Below are 23,359 nucleotides of genomic sequence, written 5' to 3'. Positions count from 1 at the left end.
TTAGCATTTCTTCTTTTAAAATCCATTTGATTAATGGATTTTCATAAAATGTGTACGGAATGAAGTGTATTTTAAGTGGGCAGTTTGATAAGTTTTGATAAGGGTATACGCCAGTATAACCACCACCCCTATCGTGATATATAACATTCCTTCACACAGAATGCTTCCTCATGCCCCTTGTAGTCAGTACACACAGCCCCAGGCAACCACTGACATGCTTTTTGTCACTCTGGATTAGATTTGTCTTTATTAGGGTTTTATATAAATGGAATAAAACCTTACATACTCTTTTGGATCTGGCTTCATTTGCTCACCATAATCATTTGCAATTCATCCATGTTATTAAGTATATCTCTGGTTTATTCCTTTTGAATGACGAACAATATTTCATGGAATGAATATATTACTATTTGTTAATCTCTACACCTATTGATGGATAGGTGGTTAATATTTGGTTATTGTGAATGAAGCTGCAATGAACATTCTGGTATGTCTCTGTGTGAACATATGTTTACCTTTTTCTTGGGTAAATACCTAAGATTGGAACTGCTAGGTCATATAATCAGTGTATACTTACCTTTATAAGAAATTGCCAAACTGTCTTCCAAATTGGCTGTACCATTTTACATTCCCAGTAGCAATACATAAGGATTCCTGTTGCTCCACATCCTTGTCAACACTTGTTATCATCAAACTCTTTTATTTTTGCTATCGTAATGGATGTTATGATTTCAAGTTGCATTTCTCTTATGAGAATAATGATGATCTTAAGCATCTTTTTATGTGTTTATTGACCATTTGTACATTTTTGGTGTGAAATACCTACTCAGATATCTTTCTCATTTTTTATTTGGTTGTTTGTCTTCTTATTAGTGAGTTTTAATAATATTTACTGGATACAACTCCCTTGCCAGAAACATGTATTGCTAATATTTTGTTCCAATCTGTGCCTTGAAATTTCATTTTCTTGTTGGTGCCCATCAAAGAGCAAACATTTTAATTTCGATGAAGTCCAATTTATCATCTGTTTTACCGTTAGTACCTTTTGTGATCTGTTTAAGAAATCTTTGCCTATCACAAGGCACAAAGATTTTCTCATACTTTCTTCTATAAGTTTTATCATTTTAACTTTTTCAGTTAGAACTATGATTCATTTTTCAATACTGATGTCTAAGTGTTCCAGAAACATTTGTTGAAAAGGTTTTCTTTTTCCTGTTGAATTTCCTTGATATGTTTATCAAAATCAGTTGACTTTATGTGTATGAGCCTGTATCAGGTCTCTTTTTTCTGTTCAATTAGTCTATTTGTCTGTCTGCTTTAAAATATAGGTTTTATTATTATTTAGGTATGATGAAGCCAACAGATCAGCAGACAACTACCATTGGAAAGATAGTTTTTTACAGTTCCCAAGAGGCAAGGGCATACCACACCATGCAGGGCCACACATACCACACATGTGGAAGCACCAATGTCAGTTAGGACCTAGAAGGAGATAGGGGAAAGCATGGGCCAGAACCTTTATTTAGGTTTTGTGGGAAGGAATAAACTAGGCAGGGTCAACACGCTAGGCAGATTTAAAATGGGCTAGTTTGAATAATTCCACTGGGCTGTAGGGTATAGGGACTGTCCCTAGTTGCTTGGTACCTGTCCCTGGGGTGATTAGAGCAGGGGGATAGTGGCTCAACCTGTGAGAGCTCAATAAAAGATGTAGTTGTGGCTTTGGGCTATGTGTTGGCTGGTTTGCATATGAAAGGCATCTTCAAGGTCAAGTCATTTCCTAATCTGTAGAATTAGCTATCTCTGGGAGGGGCAGTCTCTCCAGGATCAGTTAAGCCCCAGATGCCAGAATATCAAGGATACAGAAAATAAGAAAATATAGTTAATACATTATCCTTTTAGCAAACCCATACTATCTTTATCACCATAGTTTTTACAGTAAATCTTCAATCAGATAGTATAAGTCCTTCAACTTTGCTTTTTAAAAATTACTTTGCTCTTCTAGGTCATTTGCATTTTTATATACATTTTATAGTCAGTTTGTAATTTTTACAAAAAAGCCTACTAGGATTTTGTTTGGAGTTCAGTTGACTCTGTAGATCAATTTTAGGAGAACTGACATCTTAACAATATTGAGCCTTCTAACCCATGAACGTGGTATATTTCTGCAATTATTTAGATCTTTAATTCCATTTAGCAGAAGTGTATTGTTTTCAACATAGAGGTCATAGGAATCCTTCCTTAAGTTTATCCTTAAGTACTTGATATTTTTGATCCTGTTTTACATGGTGTTGTTTTAGTTTTAGTTTTTAATTTTCATTGCTAATATAAAGTTTTTTAAATTTTATTTTTAGATTGTTTATTGCTAGTATAAGTCGCTAGTGATTGACTTTTGTGCATTAACTGTATCCTGAGGCACTGTTAAATCTACCTATTAGTTTTCTTGTAAGTTCCTCAGGGTTTTCCATATAAGTAATCATTATCTCCTAAAAATAGGGACACTTTTACATTTTCCTTTCCAAGTTCATACTTTTAATTTATTTTCCTTATTTTAATATCTAAGACTTTCAGTTCAATGTTGAATGGAAGGGGTGAGTGTGGGCATGTTTGCCTTGGTTCTGATATTGTGGGTAAAAAATTTAGTCTTTCACCATTAAGTTAGATAACTAGCTGTAGGTTTTCTGTACCTACCCTTTAACAGGTTGTGTAAGTTCCTTTCTAATCCTACCTTGTTTCAGAGGTTTTTTTTTTTAAATCATGATTGAGTGTTGAATTTTGTCAGGTGCTTTTTCTGCATCTATTAGAGTGATATTATATGAGCATTTTTGTTCTGTTACTATGGTGAATTCATTAATTTTTAAGTGTTGAATTAACCTTGCATTTCTGAGATAAATACTAGTTGATTACAATGCATTAGCTTTATTATATATTTTTGGATTCTACTTACTGATATTTGGCTTAAAAGTTTTTATTTTTCACGAGTGATTTGGTTTATGGATTTCTTTTCTTTCAATGTCTTTGTCATGTTTTGATATTATGGTTATACTGGCTACTAAAATGAATTATGAAGTGTTCTCTTCTCTATTTTCTGAAATACTTTGTATGAGATTGTGATTTCTTTTTTTTTTTTTTTTTTGAGATTTCCTTTCTTTTTTTTTTTTTTTCTTTTTTTTTTTTTTTTATTGCATTTTAGGTTTTGGGGTACATGGACCTGGAGTTTTCTTGACAGGAAGGATTTAATGGCAAGCCCAATTTTTTAAATAGACATAGGGCTATTCAGACTTTTTGTTTCATGTTTTGCCAGATATAGTAAGTTGTACTTTTCAAGGTATTTTGTCTGTTTCCTCTATGTTGTCCAATTTAATCCTGTTGTGGTCTGAGAGCATACCCTTTATGATTTCAGCATATGGTCTATCTAGGGGAATGTTTTGTGTGTCCCTGCAAAGAATGTATATTCAGCTGTTGATGGGTGCAGTGTTCTATAATCTATAACTCAAGTTGGTTCCATGTTGTTAAAGTCTTTTAATAATGTGTTACTGATTTGTCTTCTACTTGTTCATTCAATTATTTGTAATTTGGGTGGGTTGAAAATGACAAAGAGATTTTAAAATTTATATGGATATGCAAAAGACCTAGAATGACAAACACAGTCTTGAGGAAAAAGAAAAAGTATGGAGGATTGACACTACCAAATGTTAAGATTTACTATAAAGCTATAGCAATCTGGACAGTATGGTATTGGCGTAAAGACAGACTAATGTATAAATGGAACAGAAAGGAGAGACTAAAAATAGGCCCATTAAGATACAGACAACTGATTTTTGACAAAGGTGCTAATATAATTTGAAGGGAGAAATCTTTTCAAATTGTGCTGAAACAAATGGATGTCAGTATTAGGGGGGAAAATCACAAAAATTAATTCAAATTCTAGTATTATAGAATTGTTTATATTGAAATAATCTGCCAGACAGATAAAAAATTGTTAACCCTGGAAAACATATTTTTAAAACTAACTACTGAACAGTGTTATGGTAACATGGTATTCTGTTATATTGTTCTGAAGAATGTCAGTGTTCTTATCACAGCAGGCAATTAACTAGGTTAGATTGACAATGGAAATGCTGTGTCACCTAAGGCAAGTGGCAACTCAGGTCGCAGTTCAGCCCTCGCTTTCAGTTTTCTCTAGCCATGCAAGGTTGAGGGGTCAGCCAGAGACAGGCAGATTTTATACAGAGAATTAGGAATTTGCTTTTTTTTTATTCTTTCTTTTTGAGTTGACCCCTTAATCTCTAGTGGCCCTGGGTACCCAGGCCTTCTTCCCCTAATTCCTCTTGCAAAAGGATGACAGGCTTTTATGGGAATTTTAGCTGCTCCACATTGCTGCTAGGAGTACAGCTACTCTCAACAGAAACCCGAGAAAAGGGGGAACTCACTACATGCTAGTCACTTCCTCTAACTTTTGACTCCCCTCCAAACAATGCCTGCTTTTGTTTGATTTTTTAGTTTAGTTTAGTTTAGTTTTGTTTGTTTTTCTAGAGATTATATTTACTATCTGTAGAAGAGTCTTTTTTAGAAGCTTACTTCTCCATACTGGAAGTGGAACACTTACCATTGATCCTTGTACGTTGACCTTGTATTCCGATACTTTGCTAAATTTTGCTTGTTAATTCTAGCGGGTCTTTTTGTGAATAAATACTGCAAAACTATCTGCATACATTATCATACCTTTCTGTCATTTCCTTTTTAGTCTATATGCTCTTTATTTTGATTTTATCTTGCTCCCAATCTGAAGGCAAAAACTTCCCATTTTTCACCATTAGGTGTATTAGCTGTGATTCTTCTTAGATGCCCTTTATTAATTTGTGGCAATTTCTTTCTATTCCTAGTTTGATGAGAGTCTTAAACATGAATTGATGTTGAATTTTCTAAATGCCAAATGCTCTTTATGTATTAATTGAAATATGCGTTTTGTTCTACTGATATGGTGAATTTTATTGATTTTTAGATGTCAAGCTAAGCTTGCAACACACATCCAAATATCCTGTAAGTCAAAAAAGGTATCACAATGAAAATATATTGAGTGAAATGATAGTGAAAATATGACACACCAGAACTTGTTGAGCTGGGTGCAGTGGCTCATGCCTGTAATCTCAGCACTTTGGGGAGGCTGAGGTGGGCAGATCACCTGAGGTCAGGAGTTCAAGACCAGCCTGACCAACATGGGGAACTCCATTTCTACTAAAAATACAAAAATTAGATGGGCGTGGTGGCAGGTACCTGTAATCCCAGCTATTCAGAAGGCTGAGGCAGGGGAATCACTTGAATCCGGGAGGCAGAGGTTGCAGTGAGCCAAGATGGCACCACTGCACTCCAGCCTGGGCAACAGAGTGAGACTCCAACTCCAAAAAAAGAATTTGTGAGATGAAACTGAAGCACTATGATGAAAGTTTCTTATTTTATGTATATATATATATATATATATATATACCAGAAAATTAAAAAGATTAAAAATTGGCCATCTAAGTTTGCACATCAGGACATACAATAATGAAAAATAACAAAGCCAAAATTTGCTTCTTTGAAAGATTAATACAGTTGATAAGTTTAGCAAGATTAGTCAGGGAGAAGAAAGAGAAAACACAGATTATCAATGCCATGAATGAGAAAAGAAACATCATTACAAATCTTACAAGCCTTAAAAGGATATTAAGAAGATACTATAACCAACTTTATCCCCCAAAATTTGATAACCGAAATGAAATGGACAGTCATAGAAAAACAGAAATTATAAGAAATGCCACAAGAAAAAGGATCAAAATCTTAGTAGTATTTTTATCTATTAAAGAAATTGAACTTATAATTTAAAACCTATCCACAAACAAAGCTCCCAACCCACATGGCTACCATTGGTGAACTCTGGCCATCTAGAGAAGAAATAATACCAATATTATTCATGTTCTTTTGGAGGAAAGAAAGAGAGAACACTTCATATCTCATTTGATAGTAAATTGAACTATATTAGAATAAAAAATTACTCTTCTTCAAAAGATATCATTAAGAAAGTGAATATGGAAACCATAAGCTGGGAGAAGATATTTGCAATACATATATTTGACAAATGACTTTATATTAGGAATATATAAGAACTCTTACAAATCAATAGAGAAAAAAATGGGTAAAAGACATAGGCACTTCAAACAAGAGATATTCAAATGTGCATTAAATATATGAAAAGGTGCTAAAAATCATTATTCATCAGAGAAATGTTAATTAAAACCACATTGTGGCAGCCCCACACACACATACATACAAAAAAGGGCTAAACTTTAAGACTGACAATTATTAAATGTTGATAAATACTTAGAGCAACTGGAATTGACATTCATTGATGGTAGAAGTGTAAATTCTTTCAACCACTTTGGAAGATAGGCATTACTTACTAACACTAAATGTACACCAATTCTGTGGCCCAGTAGTGCCACTCCTCGGCATATATTTAAGAGAAACGAGCACATATATTCACTAAAAGAAATGTACAAGAATGCTCACACCAGCTTTAGTGTAATTGCCAAAAATTTGAAACCACTCAAATGTCCATTAGTAGGAGAATACATGAGTGTTATGCTATATTCTTACCATGTGATACTACGCAACAATGAAAAGAATGAACTACTGTTACAAGAACTTGGGTAAACCTCAAAAAATTTATTGAACAAAAGAAACCAGACATGCAAATGCTACATGATTCAATTTATATAAAGTTCAAGCAAGGACAAGCAAAACTAATCTGTGATTGTGATAATATTGATGATAAGTGATTGGCAATCTACAGTCAAAATGGTGGTTACCTCTGAGAATCAATTATTGATGGAAAAGGGTCACCAGGGAACTTTCTGGGATAATTAAAGTGTTTTCTACTTTCATCTGAGTTTTGGTTACATAGGTGTATACATATGAGTACTGGAGTTCAGCTTTTACAGCTAAGATCTATACTATATAGTTTTGCATACATTTATTGAGCTTTACAGTTAATATCTACACTTTACTATATATAAATTATACCTCAATAAAAAATAATTTCTTATAAATATCACCTTATGAGCCTGTGAGATTATTCCTCAGGGATGTTTACGTAGAATTGATATTGCTTGATCACTGGAATATATGTGCAATCTACAAGTATGCCTTTTTTACCACATCTGTGCCAACACCCATCATTGTTCAGATTTCTTATCTTGTGGCCAATATAATGGATATAAAGTGATATTGTATTATTTTGCCCACCTTTCAAGTATCTGCTATCCATTTGGGTTTCCCTTCTGTGAATTGCTTGTTCCTATTTTACCTTTTATAACCATACAATTTTTTCTCTTCCTTCTTTATTTGTACCTAATTGTCTCATTTACTTTTCATAGAGGCTTTTTTCCCACTAAGATGCACTAGCTAGGGGTACCATTTACTGTCTTCAGGATATCTGTTCCAATAGTAATTAACTCAAAGGAGTCTTCCATTTGGAATGCTTAAGGTTTTTATTTGTATTCTGATGACTTCCATGTTGACACCACTAGGTGCCAACTTTATCTATGCTTACTTTATCTATGCTTACTTCAAATTGTTTGCCTTGTTTTTAATGCCTGCCATATATGAAACGTGTCTGTGTATCTGGGCTTTTTATTATTTTGTGCTCTGCCTGTCCAGGTAATATACGTGTTCCTTTTGTGTTCAGGCTTCCATCTACTCCATGAAATGGTCCTTACTTACTTCAGATTCATGACTCCTTTGTGAATTGTGCTCTAGTACTTATTTACCTGCATACTATACAATTCCCACTGAATATTCTACTTTATTCATCCTCAGTGTGGGAGGAATTGGCATCATCATTACCCAAATCAGGAATCCTCACATTCCAAATTTTCTCAGAGTCTGCTGTTTCTTGTTTCTTCGCTCTTAGCTGTCTTCTCTTACTAATCACTCTGAAATTCCTATTTTTTCTTTTTTAAGAATACTACTTAGCCTCTCATCTTAATTCCAGTAACATCACTCCAAAACAGATCTGTATTTTTTTATGCTTGGATTATTCTGTTCCTAATGGAAGCTACAGATTCCATTCTTGTTTCCAGTTAATCTTTGAAATGGTACTGATAGATGTCATTACCTAAGACATTTCATTTATCTTTGACATTAGCCTCATGAAGTAAACTTACAGTTATTCCATGTTATATAACACATCACCAATAACTTTTCCCTCAGTGCTATCTGTAAGGTTACCATTATTTCCAGTTTAAAATTTTATCTGTACAGTTTACTTTATCTATGCTTACTTTATCTATGCTTACTTCAAATTGTTTGCCTTGTTTTTAATGCCTGCCATATATGAAACGTGTCTGTGTATCTGGGCTTTTTATTATTTTGTGCTCTGCCTGTCCAGGTAATATACGTGTTCCTTTTGTGTTCAGGCTTCCATCTACTCCATGAAATGGTCCTTACTTACTTCAGATTCATGACTCCTTTTTTTTTCAAAGACAGAGTCTTGCTCTGTCGCCAGGCTGGAGTGTAGTGGCACAATCTTGGCTCAATGCAACCTCCGCTTCCTGGGTCGAAGCGATTCTCGTGCCTGAGCCTCCCTAGTAGCAGGGATTACAGGCATGCACCACTACACCCAGCTAAGTTTTGTATTTTTAGTAGAGACGGTGTTTCACCATGTTGGCCAGGATGGTCTCAATCTCCTGACCTCATGATCTGCCCGCCTCAGACTCCCAAAGTGCTGGGATTACAGACCTGAGTCACTGCGCCCAGCCTATTACTCCATTATTTATAACTCTTCCCTATTTCTCTTTCCCCATGTCCCAGATGCTTTTGCCATCATTAAATTCTGAAATAAGACCTTGTATCTTATTTTCATTATTCAAATGCTAAGCACGAAGAAAATACTTACTGATATTAACTAATTGAATTTGTGGGGGACAAGAATAGAATTTTGATGTGTTTTAGAAGGATTTAAAAATTATACTGAGTGGAATTCAACACAGATTGTTATTGGAAAGTAAACACAATGGCACCAAATATTTAAAAGTTTACCCTCTTATGCATTGTTTCTGTTATAATTAGAAGTCTATTACAGTGATTAGCAAAATGAATAGCATAGAGAGTGCCTGCTTTTGACATTCAGAAGAAAAAATCTTACTAGCAATATGATTAGATTAATTTTCTAAGTAAAAAATTCTTAAACTGCTTTCTGAAGCACATATACCTTTTTTAATGGCATAAAAGAAAATGGTAAGCAGGCTTAATGGGGAAAGAGGACATGTCCTTTGATTTGAAAATAAATTGGACTCTTTTTTGAGGCATCTTTATGTGTGACAAGTAGAATGTAACCTTGCGTGAGCAGCTCTTTTTTCTAGACTGATGACTCTTCATTTATGTACTAGTAGTTCACAGAATCTGAGGTTCAGGAGAGGTGTAAAGAAGCTTTTTTTTGCAGGAGCAAATTTTTTACAATGAACATTGGTACTAGTGATGTCATAAATAATTTTCTGGTACAGCAAGGGATTTATAATTAAAGTGAAAAGCAGAACCACTTCTCAAACCATGCCTAGGGATCCAGTCCCTAATATGTCCAGAATAAATTAAAGCCAGATGTGTGAGAATGAAAATGCAACCTAAGAATAGGAGGATGAGATTTGGGATGGAACATGTGTCTGAAGTACAGTATCAAACCAACTAAAAGGGGACAAGTGAATTTGATGACTCAGAGCATTCTCAATATCTAAAATCTCTTACTGAAAAAGTCAGTGGTATAATTTGCTCAGGTTAAAATTATTTATCAATAATCTAATACATCTCATGTACTGTACTAGGAATAGAAACATCCAAATTCCCACTCTGGGCAAGAATAATGTGTGAATTATACTAACGCTAATTTCTAGCAATAGATTGACAAATACAGTGACTAAAATAGTAAATAATTGCATTTCCCTCTTATGGGAAACCTCATTGCTCATGATTGTTCAGGAATCCAAGCTCCTTCCAACACACATTACTCCACCATCTCAGGTTTTTTGTGGCATCTGTGTGCTTGAATCTGTGTTTCTGCCAACTCCAGGTTTTAGTAAGCAAGAAGGTAGAAGCGAATATGGAGAAAACATGCCGATGGTCTCAGTGCTCCCGTTTGAAAGTGGAAGCATAGTTTTCTCTCACATTCTTTTTTTGAGAACATTGTCACATGGCCACACCAATTTCAAAGGAGGCTGAGAAATGCTCTATGACTGGACATCCATATGCCCAGATGCTAATCTGCTAAATGCAAAAGAACAGGGAAACTGATTCTAGTGGATAGCTTTCAGTCTCTACCACAGATGACTTCTCTTCTCTGCTATTTTTTTGTTAGATATATATAATGCAAGTCCAAGAAAACAATTACACTTGGATGGAGAGTTGGAGTATAGACATCTATTTACTGTTTGTATAGGTTAGGATGGCTATGACTACAATATTTTCATAGACATGAATAAATTATTTTTATCATATGTATTTTGTATTTTTGCTGGTAAGCAAGATTAGTGAGGATTTAGAATTGAAAGCTAATGAAGACTTAAACTCCAAGCCACGGCTGTCCTAGATCTTTCCCCTGAAAACTCTTGTATTGTCAATCTTCTGTCTACCCTACCTAATAGCCAAGCTTCCTACCAAAATAGAACTAGACTGCTTATGTTGAACACCAGATCCAACACTTAATAACCATGTTTTATGGCAAATTATGTAACTGTCATGACCTTCACTTTTCTTATCTACAAAAGGTAGATAGTAATAGTAGATACCTCATAGGACCTCTGAAAGGATTAAATGAGTACATACAGTCATGTACCACATAATGACATTGAGTGCCTTAAGATTGTAATGAAATTGGAAAATGTCTACCATCAAGTTACATCATGGCCATTGCTGGGTTGTAGTGCAATGCATTCCCTTTTCTATGTTTAGATATGTTTAAATACACAAATACTTACTATTGTATTATAGTTGCCTACAGGATTCAGTACAGTCACATACTGTATGGATTTGTAACCTAGGAGCTTCATCCAGAAGGCACACTTGATTGCACATCAAAGAATTCACACTGGAGAGACACCTTATGAATGCAGTGACTGTGGGAAATCTTTCCCTTCTAAGTCAGAACTCCAGATGCATAAGCGAATTCACACAGGAGAGAAACCCTGTACCTACTATACATCTAGGCTATACCATGTAGCCTAGATGTGTAGTAGGTTATACCATCTGGGTTTGTATAAGTACTGTACACTCTGTGATGTTTGCACAAGAATGAAATTGCCTAATAACAGCTCTCTCAGACTGTATCCTTGTTGTCAAGCTTTGTGTGACGGCATATATTTCTTAGAACAGTGCCTGGAATATTGTAAGTATCATGTAAGAGTTTGGCACATAAAAGTGCTATATATGTATTTCTTTTCATCATTGTCTTATTAGATTTACTGATTTCAGTAAATACAAACTGTTCAGTAATACTGTGTTCAGTTTGTATTAGCTTACGTGTAACTTTTAATCTCTTGCGGTCTGTTGTTTGTATCAATTTTACTTTTTCTTTCTCTTTTTAGATGGGAAATTTGGAATTAAGCCTTCCCAGAAAAGAATTTCTGGAAAATCTACATTTCATAGTGAAATGGATGGTGAAGATACACGAGATGATTCATTGTATTCTATTTTAGAAGAATTGTGGCAAGATGCTGAACAGATAAAGAGATGTCAGCAAAAACAAAACAAACTTCTGAGTCACACTACTTTCCTCAGTAAGAAAATATTGAATACAGAGTGGGATTATGAATATAAAGACATTGGAAAATTTGTCCATCCAAGCCCAAATCTCATTCTTTCACAGAAAAGACCCCATAAACGTGATTCATTTGGGAAGAGTTTTAAGCATAATTTAGACTTACATATTCATAATAAAAGCAATGCAGCAAAGAACCTGGATAAAACTATTGGGCATGGTCAGGTTTTCACCCAAAGCTCTTCTTATAATAACCACGAAAGTACACATGCAGGAGTGAAGTTCTGTGAACGTAGTCAATGTGGAAAAGTCCTCAGCCTCAAACATTCACTCAGTCAAAATGTGAAATTTCCCGTTGGAGAGAAAACAAACACATGTACTGAATTTGGGAAGATCTTCACCCAGAGGTCACACTTCTTTGCTCCTCAGAGAATTCATACTGTGGAAAAACCTCATGAGCTTAGCAAATGTGTAAATGTTTTTACACAGAAGCCACTACTCAGTATATATCTGAGAGTTCATAGAGATGAAAAACTCTACATATGTACTAAATGTGGGAAGGCCTTCATCCAGAATTCAGAATTAATTGTGCATGAGAAAACTCATACTAGAGAGAAACCTTTTAAATGCAATGAATGTGGGAAATCATTTTTCCAGGTATCATCTCTACTCAGGCATCAGACAACTCATACTGGAGAAAAACTCTTTGAATGCAGTGAATGTGGTAAAGGGTTCTCCCTGAACTCAGCCCTCAATATACATCAGAAAATTCATACTGGAGAGAGACATCACAAATGCAGTGAGTGTGGGAAAGCCTTTACCCAAAAATCAACACTCAGGATGCATCAGAGAATTCATACAGGAGAGAGGTCTTATATCTGTACTCAGTGTGGGCAGGCCTTCATCCAGAAGGCACACTTGATTGCACATCAAAGAATTCATACTGGAGAGAAGCCTTATGAATGCAGTGACTGTGGGAAATCTTTCCCTTCTAAGTCACAACTCCAGATGCATAAGCGAATTCACACTGGCGAGAAACCCTATATATGCACTGAATGTGGGAAGGCTTTCACCAACAGGTCAAATCTCAATACTCACCAGAAGTCCCATACTGGAGAAAAGTCTTATATATGTGCTGAATGTGGTAAGGCCTTCACTGACAGGTCAAATTTCAATAAACACCAGACCATTCATACTGGAGAGAAACCCTATGTTTGTGCTGATTGTGGGAGGGCCTTCATCCAGAAGTCAGAGTTGATTACACATCAGAGAATTCATACTACAGAGAAGCCTTATAAATGTCCTGACTGTGAGAAATCCTTCTCCAAGAAACCACATCTCAAAGTACATCAACGAATTCACACAGGGGAGAAACCATATATATGTGCAGAATGTGGGAAAGCCTTCACTGATAGGTCAAATTTCAATAAACATCAAACAATTCATACTGGAGATAAACCCTATAAATGCAGTGACTGTGGAAAGGGCTTCACCCAGAAATCAGTTCTCAGTATGCATCGCAATATTCATACGTGAAAATAACCCTGTTTCTTGAAAATGAGAGCCTTATCACAAAAATCAGGTCTAACTATATATTATACAATTCATCCAAGACAGATCCTATATGAATATGTGGATTAAGAAAAAGCATCAGGCTATCTCACTTGAGATGGAAAAAAAATTATTCAGAAGAAACACTCTTAAGAATGCACTGAAGGAGGGAGAATTTCTATATTTGCACAGCCTCATGAAATATAGTAGAAGTCATTGGGAAAAACGTCGGTTTGGTGTGGTAGGAAAAGCCTTCCTATAGAAAGTATTATAAGTCAAATTGTTACCAAATTCTTCATAGGAAGGAGAGTGCAAATTATGTAAATGATGGTCATGTTTACTGTGTTATATTAAGCAATTTAAAGCGATAACAAAATGAAAGGTAGTGCAGCAAAATAATATAACTGATGAGTAGACCTACTGTCAGTTCTATAGGGTGTTTGTGGCAGAACACAGTACATAACAGGAGGAATATTAATTTTTTTTCAAATTTAGAATATGTTCATCAAATGTTTCTTACTGAATATGTCTATCAAATATGTTTCTTATTGAATATTTCTATCAAGTGAATCCACAATTTAAAAGTCACTTTGGTTTTATATATACACACCTCTGCAGATATAATTTTATATGAACACACAAATACAATCCTATCATTCATACTGGTTTCCATGATATAGTATCCATGACATGTTTTCTTTCATTGTGATACAATGCAAAGTAGCCACTGATTCCTCCCATCCCAAGTAGCATCTCTTTGTCTACTACTTGACTTTGAACTTGGCCATGTGACTTTCTTTGGCCAATGGACATTAGCAAAGGGAATCAATAAGAAGCTTGAGAAGTGTGCAAAGCCTGCCTTGAAGCTTACCCTCTCTTGCTGCTCTTTGCAAACCTGAGGAATCTCGAATTGCCCTACTGGGGGATGAGAAACCACCACATGGAGCAGTGGTGAGCCAGCCCTGCTGAGGCCCCTTAGACCAAGTAGCCTGCCAATTGTCAGAATTGGGAGTGAGGTTTTCCCAGACTTCTAGCCCCAGCTGAGCCAGCCTAGCCCAGAAGAGCCATACCAGTTATTCCAGCCAATTTACAGAATTGTGAGATAAATAAAATTATTATAGTTTTAATCAACATAAGTTTTGGGGGTAGTTTGTTGTACGGAAAATGCTAAGTAATATTTGAAAGTATATGATTGGGGGAGGGGGCATAGTGGACCAAAATGTGACATGTGGCATTGGCTTTGGGTCTGAGTCGCAGGTAGAAACTGGACAAACAGTGAGGAAATCTGTTAACAAAGGTTGGATAGATAGCAACCCATGTTATTTAGTAGGGAAAAATATAGAAAAGCAATTGTCATCATACTCTGTGGGAAGATAGAGAATGGACCAAATGAACTTATGGATCTGGCTAAGGAGATTTGCAGCAATATATGGGAAGTATCGGTTTGCTTCTTTTAGCTGCATATGATAAGATACAGAAAGAGAGAAATGAACTAAAGAAATAACTTATCCATTGGCAAGCAGAATTCAGAAGACATACAGAAAAGCCAAGGATCCAAGGATTGCTGGGTTGGAAAATAACAGCTTCACATCGCTAGTCTCTCCAGCAATCAAAATATTCTGAAGATAAAACATGGCCTCAGGGTAAAGATAAAATCATGGTTGTGTCTATAAGACTCTGTATTACAATGTGGGAAATAGTTAAGTTGGTGCTTAGGAGACCATCTCAGCTAAACTTAAGGGCTTCTAAAAATCTTCATGACATTGTCCCGTAGAAGCTTGACATACTACTCAAAGTGGAGAGAGATCTATCTTTGAAAGAATTTCTGATGTGGCATTTGGGGAAAGGAGTAGATCCAAACCAGATTCATAGGAAACAAATAAGTTTTTAATAGAGTTTTACTAGTAATACTACCTCCAGGTTGGACTTCCAGGGACCAAAATAGTTCAAAATGAAAAGTGGCCCCTGGATTCCCCTCCCTAACTTCTATGAATAGGATACAAGCTGAGAAAGTTACTCAGTTGCAAGCATGGTCCATTTCTTATGGGAAATGAAGGGCATCTCAGAGGGAAGACCCAAGAACAATATATTAAAATGGACTGGGGAACCATTCCCAGTGAGAACTATGCCCTAATCAAGAAACATTATCTGCCCCTGGAGCCAGGGGAACTGACATTTGCTCTGTGGGATTTCAGAATTGTTATGGAACAGTGACTTATATGTGCCTCTTGGTCCTCTTTTTGAATGGGAGTGTCTAACACAGTTATCCTGTACCTATCTCACCATTGTATATATTGGGTATGTGTTGGGGGGCATATAACTTGTCATTTAGCTCACAGGTGTCTGGATCAAGAAACTGAAAAACTGTACCCAGGGAACCTCAGCCACAACTGAACCTGATACAGAAGACTTGAGATCCTAGATTGGAACGTGACGCCACAATTTTGGATGAGAAATTTGGACGTCCTGGAATAGGGGTGAATATATTTTGCATGATGAGTGGTAATGTGAATGATTTGTGACCAGAAGACATACTGTGTTAGATAAAAAAATGCTACAGATGTCTTCATCCATGTATACGTGTCCTTTTTCAGTCTTTATATCTCTTTGTGTTTCAGTTAGAATAATTTCTGTTGATCTATCTTCAAGTTCACTGATTTTTTTTCCCCTTACCCTGGCTCTATCAAGTCTGCTGATGAAACTATTGAAGGCATTCTTCAACTCAGTTAGATTTTATTTTTATTTCTAGTATTTCCATTTGATTCTTATAGTTTTCATATTTCTGCTGAAATTCCCCATCTTCTCATGCATGTTCATGTTTTCCCCTATACCCTTTGTCTTAGTTTGGGCTGCTATGACAAAGCACTGTAGATTTAATGGCTTATAAACAACGGAAATTTATTTCTCACAGTTCTAGAGCCTGAAAATCTGAGATCAGAATCCAGCATGGTTGGGTCTTGTTGATGGCCCTCTTCAAGGTTGCAAACTGCTGACTTCTTATATTTCCCCATGTCTACAGATAGAGAGCTCTTTGGGATCCGTTTTATAAGGGCACCAGTCCCATTCATGAGGTCTGCACCCACATTACCTAGCTACCTCCCAAAGGCTCTACCTCCTAATACCATCACATTGAGGATTAGGATTTTAACATGTGAATTTGTGGGGGCATGCAAATGTTCAACCCATAGTACCCTCTAACATATTGATCATAGTTATTTTAAACTCCCTGTCTGATAGTTCCAACTAGTAGGTCAACTCAGTCTAGATCTGTTGATTGCTTTGTCTCTTAATGGTGAGTTGTCTTCTCTTGCTCTTTTGCATCTAATAATTTTTGGCTGAATGTCAGATGTGGTATGTAGGATAGTAGAAACTGAGATAAATGGCAATTATTCCTGGAAATAGCCATGGTTGCCCTTTCGATAGACCATTAGCATGGGGGGATTGAATCCATCTAGTCAGGAGTTAGGCTGAGTTTGTGCTTCTTTGTTGCCAGTGTTACCTTTGCTGTACCATAGACTTAAAATTCCTCTAATGTTATCTTGTGCTTGAGGTAGGCTCTGGTTTGCCCAGAGAATTTTTATTATTCCCAGACCACACTTGCCTTTAGGCCTGTAGGCCTTACCTGTGTGCTAGCATCTCAGGGAGGGCCACTCTCCATGTTATTGCCTCTATGTTAGTAGTAGACGAACTGTTATTACTTGGTTCTGGCTGACCTGGTGAATTGGGGGCGGGGGTTGTCCTGGGCCAGCCTCAGTTTTTGTCAGGTCCTGAATCCCTGGGTCTTGAGGGTGGGGTTTTTCAATGATCCTGCCCTCTTCCACTGGTAGAAGGCCTTTAATGATCTGGGCCCAGAATGGTTTCCTGCCCTTTTACCATGGGTGGAATTTTTTTTTTCAATTTCCCTCACTCAAGTCACAGTGAGGGAAATTGAAATTTTCCTGTATCCTGAGGGCAACAAGGTTGCTGAACTTCTCCTAGTGGCTTGAGGACTTTGTTCTGTAAGGGAGTAGGGTCCCACTGGGGCTTTGTGCCATTTCTATATTAGCAGCAGTCCCCTTGCAATCCTACCCCACGGAGGTAGGCTTTCTCCAGTCTTCTCCCTTGCCCCCGTGTTTCTTGTGAGCACTCAGGGGATGTCTATGGAGAAGAGCCTGCAAGTAGAGGCCAACTGCCCTTAGGTCTACAGCTCTCATGAGTCTCCCACACTCAACCTTTAGCAATTCATTAAAAATTCTTGTTGAATTCTTACTGCTTATATGGTGGCCTCGTCTTCTTCCTTCCTGCTTTCAAGCTAGTTGGTTGCTCTATAATCTTAGCTCTCTGAAGTGTTCAAGAAAAATAATGTTTTTGCAGATTACCCAGCTTTATTCTTGTTATAAAGATGGGAGCAGTGTTCTTTCCAGATGTCTGCATCCTAGGCAGAAACTACAAGTCTAGACAGTCTCTACTGTCTCCTACTATCAGAATATATGTCCCTTTTCAGTGTGACTTTGCCACTTCACCCATCAAGAGGTAGGATCTATTTCCTCACCCCTGAATCTGGGCTTGACCATTTGTTGGCAAATGGGACATCAACAAATCTTATACAAGCAGAGGCTTGAGAAGTGCCTGCACAATGAGGCTTGCCTGCTTTTGCAGCTCTTTGGAATCCTGAACCTGTGTGTGAAAAAGCCTGAACTGTGCTGTTGGAAAATGAGAGAGATCACATGGAGCAGTAAGATCACATGGAGCAAAGGACCAGCCATCCCAGTTGAAGCACAGCCATCCCAGTTGAAGCACCCTACACCAACACCACATGTCACTGCCATCTGACAGGAATAATGCATCTATAAACCAAATCACACCTGAGGCTCCCTAGCACCTTCAGAGGGAGCATGGCTCTGCTGATACCATGATTCAGGTCTCTAGCCTCCAGAACTATAAGAAAATTTGTGCTGTTTTAGGCTGCCCAATTTGTGGTACTTTGTTATAGCAGCCCTAGGAATCAAATATGCTTCTTAGTCAAATCTATGATAGGTACTAGTGTATGAAGCCATCCTAGGCATCCAGTCTTGGTCAACACAACTTTGGTTGGCAGCCTCTGAGATAACCCTGAATGATCCCCACCTCTTGGTATTTGTGCTGTTACGTAATGCCCTCCTCTTGAGTTTAGACTGGAGTTAGTGACTTGGTTCTAGTGAAAAGAATGAGGGAGAGGTAATGGGTTTTCATGTCCAAGATTAGTTACAAAAAGACTGTGGCTCCCATTTTGGGTGCTTGCTTACTTTCTCAGATGGTTCATCATAGGGGAAATCTGCTGCCACATCATGAGATAGCCCTGTGGAAAGGCCCACATGAGTGAACTTGGAATCATATCCTCCCCAAGTTTAGCCTTCAGATGAGGACCACAGCCAGATAGCTTGACTCATGAAAGACCTTCAGCCAGAGGCATCTTTTGAGCCACACTTGAATTTGTGACCCACAGAAACTGTGAGATAATAAATGTTTTAAGCTGCTAAATTTTAAGGTAATTCATTACACAGTAATAGTTTAATAATATACTGGCCCAGATTAGGAAGGTTCTGCCATCTGTCCCAGCCATCCCAAACAACTACCAGAATAATGGATTAAAACATTAATTAAGTCACTAAGTATTGGGTGGCACGATACCAATGCAGAAAAAGCTCTAACTGATATATTCATTATTTATTGCATTTCTTCCTCTACTGTTCTTCCGTAACAGATAACCAATGCTAATCAACTATTGAGAACACTTTTATGTTTTCATCTCTGCTCATAATTATATATAGACATACATATGTTCCCATGCGTGTAATCAGATAGAAGTTATATAAGGATTGTTTCCTTTGATTTTCAAAAATGGGATCATAAATACAACCGTCTCTGTAGCTTGCTTTATTATTCAGCAATATTTCTTTTGAATGGTTGCATGATAGTTCATGGGGTGGATATACAATAATGTAGTATTAAACTATTTGCATTTTTAAAATTTATTCACTCCCATTTTCAACCTATTTGTCACTGGGAACAATGCTGTTAAAAATATTAAAAGATAGTTTGCATAGTGATTAGGTAGATATGCTCAGGAACCCATCTGCCAGGGTTTCAATCCTGGCTCTACTAGCTTATGTGACCTTGGGAAGGTTAGTTAACCTCTCTGGTCCTGATGGTTTTCATCTGTAGGTACTAGTGCAGTCACACTAGTACCTATCAATAGATTTGACTAAGCAGCATATTTGTTTCCTAGGGCTGCTATAACAAAGTACCACAAATTGGGCAGCCTAAAACAGCAGAAATTGTCTCATAGTTCTGGAGGCTAGAGATCCAAATCACAGTGTCAGCAGGACCATGCTCCCTCTCAAGGTGCTAGGGAAGGAAGTGTTCCATGCCTCTCTCCTAGCTTTTGAGAGCCTCAGGTGTTATTTGGCTTATAGATGCATTATTCCTGTCAGATGGCTGTTTTCTCCCTGTGTTTCTTCATATGTTCCCTCTGTGTGTCTGTTTCCAAATTTCCCCTTTTATAAGGACACCAGTTATATTGGATTGAGGTTCACCTTAATGGCCCCATTTTAACTTCATTACCTCTGTAAAGACTCTGTTTCCAAATAAAGTTATATTCTGAAGTTCTGGGGATTAGGATTTCCACATATCTTTTTTGCAGGTACACAGTTCAACCCATTAACAAGTTAATGCATGTTGTGTAGAGCTCTTAGAACTAGGCATGGAGAGAATTTCTTAATGGGTATTAGATACACCTCACTTCCTGAGCCTGCATAGGTCCCCCTACAACTCTCTGTGCTTGGGACACTGAGGTGGGATTTGAGAGCTTGTTTCTGGCATCTTAGTGTCATCCAGCTATCTAAAGAAAATATAGGTAGTAACAGGAAAAGCAGGCCTAAGACCAAAGTTTGTGCTTTGGGTCGAGAAGGATATATCTGTAGAAGATAATGAGAAGGAGCAGCCAGAGAGGTAAAAACATATCAGGTGAGCAAGGGCCTCATAGAAGACAGTGTTTCCAAGGAGTGTTTTAATGGAGGACTTGTCCAAATTGCACATCAGTTCATATGAGGATGGAAAATTTGTTCTTGATTTTGTGACAGAGTTTGTTGTTGGCTTTGATGAATGCTATTTTGGAAGTAAATTTAACTAAACAAAGCAATTGAGCAAATTCAGAGGAATTTCTGAATTCAGGTAGTGTTACTTCACCATAAAGCATTTTTTGTCATAGAAAAATATCAGGCCATGGACTGGATTACTCTGTTCTTTAGTAATCTGTCAATTACTCTGTCGTCTCATTTCTTATACTGAGAAATGAGAGTTGGCTAAAAGTGGAAATTACATGAGATTTGGAAGGCCAAAGGGAAGGAGCAACTATTGCTCAAATTGTCACTGTATCTAATCTCAAAGACTGCTGTATTTGAGATTAGATACAGTGAAGGACAGATGCAGAGGTACCCAGCAGGTTCCAGTTTTTCCTGTCTTCCACTCTATATCCACCCCTTCTTTCCAGCTTCCAGTCCTGCTGACCAACAGTAGCACCAGGTCTACCACCAGATGCTTGGCTGCAGGCTCACAAAGGCTTCTCATGGACTTCTCCATCAGCTTCTCTTTGCAGTCCCACGTCAGCAGCTACATGTGCCTGGCTTCTCAGATTTTCCTGAAAGCTCTGATTTATCCACTCATGCCAATGTCTGAAAAGGGCTGGTTTAGTGATTTCTCTAGTCTTCTAACTTCCCCTTCCAAACCTTCCCCAGTACTCCTATACATTGTGCATGCATCCCTTATTCCATAATACTCATACTTATTATGCTTCCCTGATTGACACATTTATACTTTATTTTCCTGTGAATTTGGTAGATTGCGCTCTTCTAAAATTGAGTGATGTTATTGAGAAGTCTTAGACAAAATTGCTGTCTTTTTTCTTGTATATAATGTGCCTTTCTGCCATATGATTCTTTTTTTATTCTTGAAGTTAAGGATCTATGGAAGCGTATGCCTTGGTCCTGATTTTTGTGTATTCATTTTACCTGAGTTATAGTGAGCCATTCCAATCATTCATTTCAGGGAAGTTTTATTTTGCTTAACATTTTTTCTGATCCATTTCTTCTCTTCTTCAGGGACATCAATTATGCATATGTAAGATGTCTTTGTAATCGTCTACATTCATTTTCTACCAATCAACATTCATTTCACATTATTATTTTTTTTGGTTTTGTATGATTGACTCTAGCCTTCTCTTCAGAGACAATTCTCCTTGAATCTCATGTTTCTTCATGTTTAGACATTAACAAGCAACTAGCTCAGTTTTATTTACATTCCAGGATAGTAAAGACAGAGAATGTCTCCCTCCCTGGAGACATTCCCAGAGAAGATTTGGTTACATTCCAGGTTAATAAAGATTGCATATATATATATCTCCAAAGAAGAGGACACGCAATAAAACAATATAACAATATTTCCCCAACATCTTAATTATGTATATTTTAATCATATAGAAATATTGAAAACATACTACAATAAACACCCATATAACATCCATCTAGATTTAACAATTTATATGTAATTTGTCCTGAAGTATCAGTGGTAAGTTATAGACATAACATTATACCCATAAATAATTGGACATTCATCTCCTAAAAATGAGGACATTCTCCCACAGACCTGGAATATCATTATCAATCTAACTCTATGATATCTTATATCCAGCCCATTTCCAAATTTCTCCCATTGTCCCCAAAACATATTTTACAGTTTTATAAGGTAGAATTGGCATACAATAAATGGAACTTGTTTAAAGTCTACAATTTGATGAGTTTTGCACCTTTTCAACCATCACTACAATACAAATAATGAACATATCCATCACACCAAAAAAGTTTCCTTATGCCTCTTTATCATCCAGCCCTCTTTCCCCACATCCTTCTCCCATCCACAGGCAGTCACTCATCTGTTTTCTATTGTTATAGATTAGTTTGCATTTCCTACAATTTTATACACATGGAATAATACTATAGGCACTCTTGTTTGGCTCCTTCCATTCAGTGTAATTAGTTTGAGATTCATTTATGTTGTTATATGCATCTGTATCATTCCTTTTTATTGCTAAGTGTTATTTCATTATATGGACTATCAGAATTTGTTTGCCCATTCATATTTTGATGGAAATTTGTATTTCTAGCTTTTGGCTATTACAAATAAAACTGATGTGAACATATGTTTATAAGTCTGTGTGGACATAGTTTTCATTTCTCTTGAATAAATGCCTAGGAGTGAATGGCTTGGTCATATGGTAGGTATATACTTAACTATTTAAGAAATTGTCAAACTGCTTTCCAAAGTGGTTGTGCTATGTTACATTTTTACCAGCAGTATATAAGTGCTGCAGTTGCTTCATTTGTTATGATTATTATTTTTAATCTTAGTCATTTAATGGGAGTGTAGTGGTATTTCACTGTGGTTTTAATTTACACTTCCCTAATAAGTAATGCTGTTGAGATCTTTTCTTGTGTTTATTTACCATCTGTATACCATCCTGGTTGATGGATCTTTTTAAACATTTTTCCCATTTGTAAATTCAGTTATTTTTTGTTATTATTGAGTTGGAAGTTTTCTTATATATCCTAGATATATGTCCTTTTTTGGATGTATATTTTGCAAATAGTTTCTTCTAGGTTTGCTTTTTCATTTAAATAACAGAAGACCAAAAGTTTTTAATGTTAATAAATTCCGTTCATTTTTGTTTTCTTTTATAGTTCATGCTTTTTTGGTCATGGTTAAGAAATTTTTGCAAAGCTCAAGGTCATTAAGACAAAAGTTTTAAAAATTTATGCTTTCTTCTAGAAGTTTTATAATATTGGCTCTCTCTTCTATTTAGTTACCTGATCCATTTTTATTTAATTTTGTATATCATGCAAATCCTTTCCAAAGATAAAGATTTAGGTTGATTTTGTTTTGTATATGGCTGTCTAGTTGTTCCAGAACCATTTGTTGAAAATAATAATGCACTGGATTGCCTTGATATTTTTA

The 23,359-nt window shown here is 36.5% G+C and overlaps 1 protein-coding gene across 6 annotated transcripts in view; it reads left to right on the top strand.

Annotated features, from left to right (window-relative positions):
* Nucleotides 1-14,464, top strand: part of ZNF81 (zinc finger protein 81) — a 79,234-nt gene extending 64,770 nt beyond the window's left edge. For all 6 annotated transcript variants that reach the window (XM_012477407.2, XM_012477410.2, XM_012477408.2 and 3 more), the window contains exon 5: nucleotides 11,610-14,464. In XM_012477407.2, coding sequence (XP_012332830.2) covers nucleotides 11,610-13,318 — 1,709 coding nt within the window. In that variant the 3' untranslated portion in view covers nucleotides 13,319-14,464. The remainder of the gene's footprint in view (nucleotides 1-11,609) is intronic.
* The last annotated feature ends 8,895 nt before the right edge of the window (nucleotides 14,465-23,359 follow it).

The sequence above is a fragment of the Aotus nancymaae genome, unplaced genomic scaffold, assembly GCF_030222135.1.
Source record: "Aotus nancymaae isolate 86718 unplaced genomic scaffold, 86718_ANA_hifiasm-v0.15.2.pri h1tg000058l, whole genome shotgun sequence".
NCBI classification, from domain to species: domain Eukaryota; kingdom Metazoa; phylum Chordata; class Mammalia; order Primates; family Aotidae; genus Aotus; species Aotus nancymaae.
The sequence above is the reverse complement of the archived record's forward strand: the minus strand, read 5'-3'. Positions and strand labels throughout refer to the sequence as shown.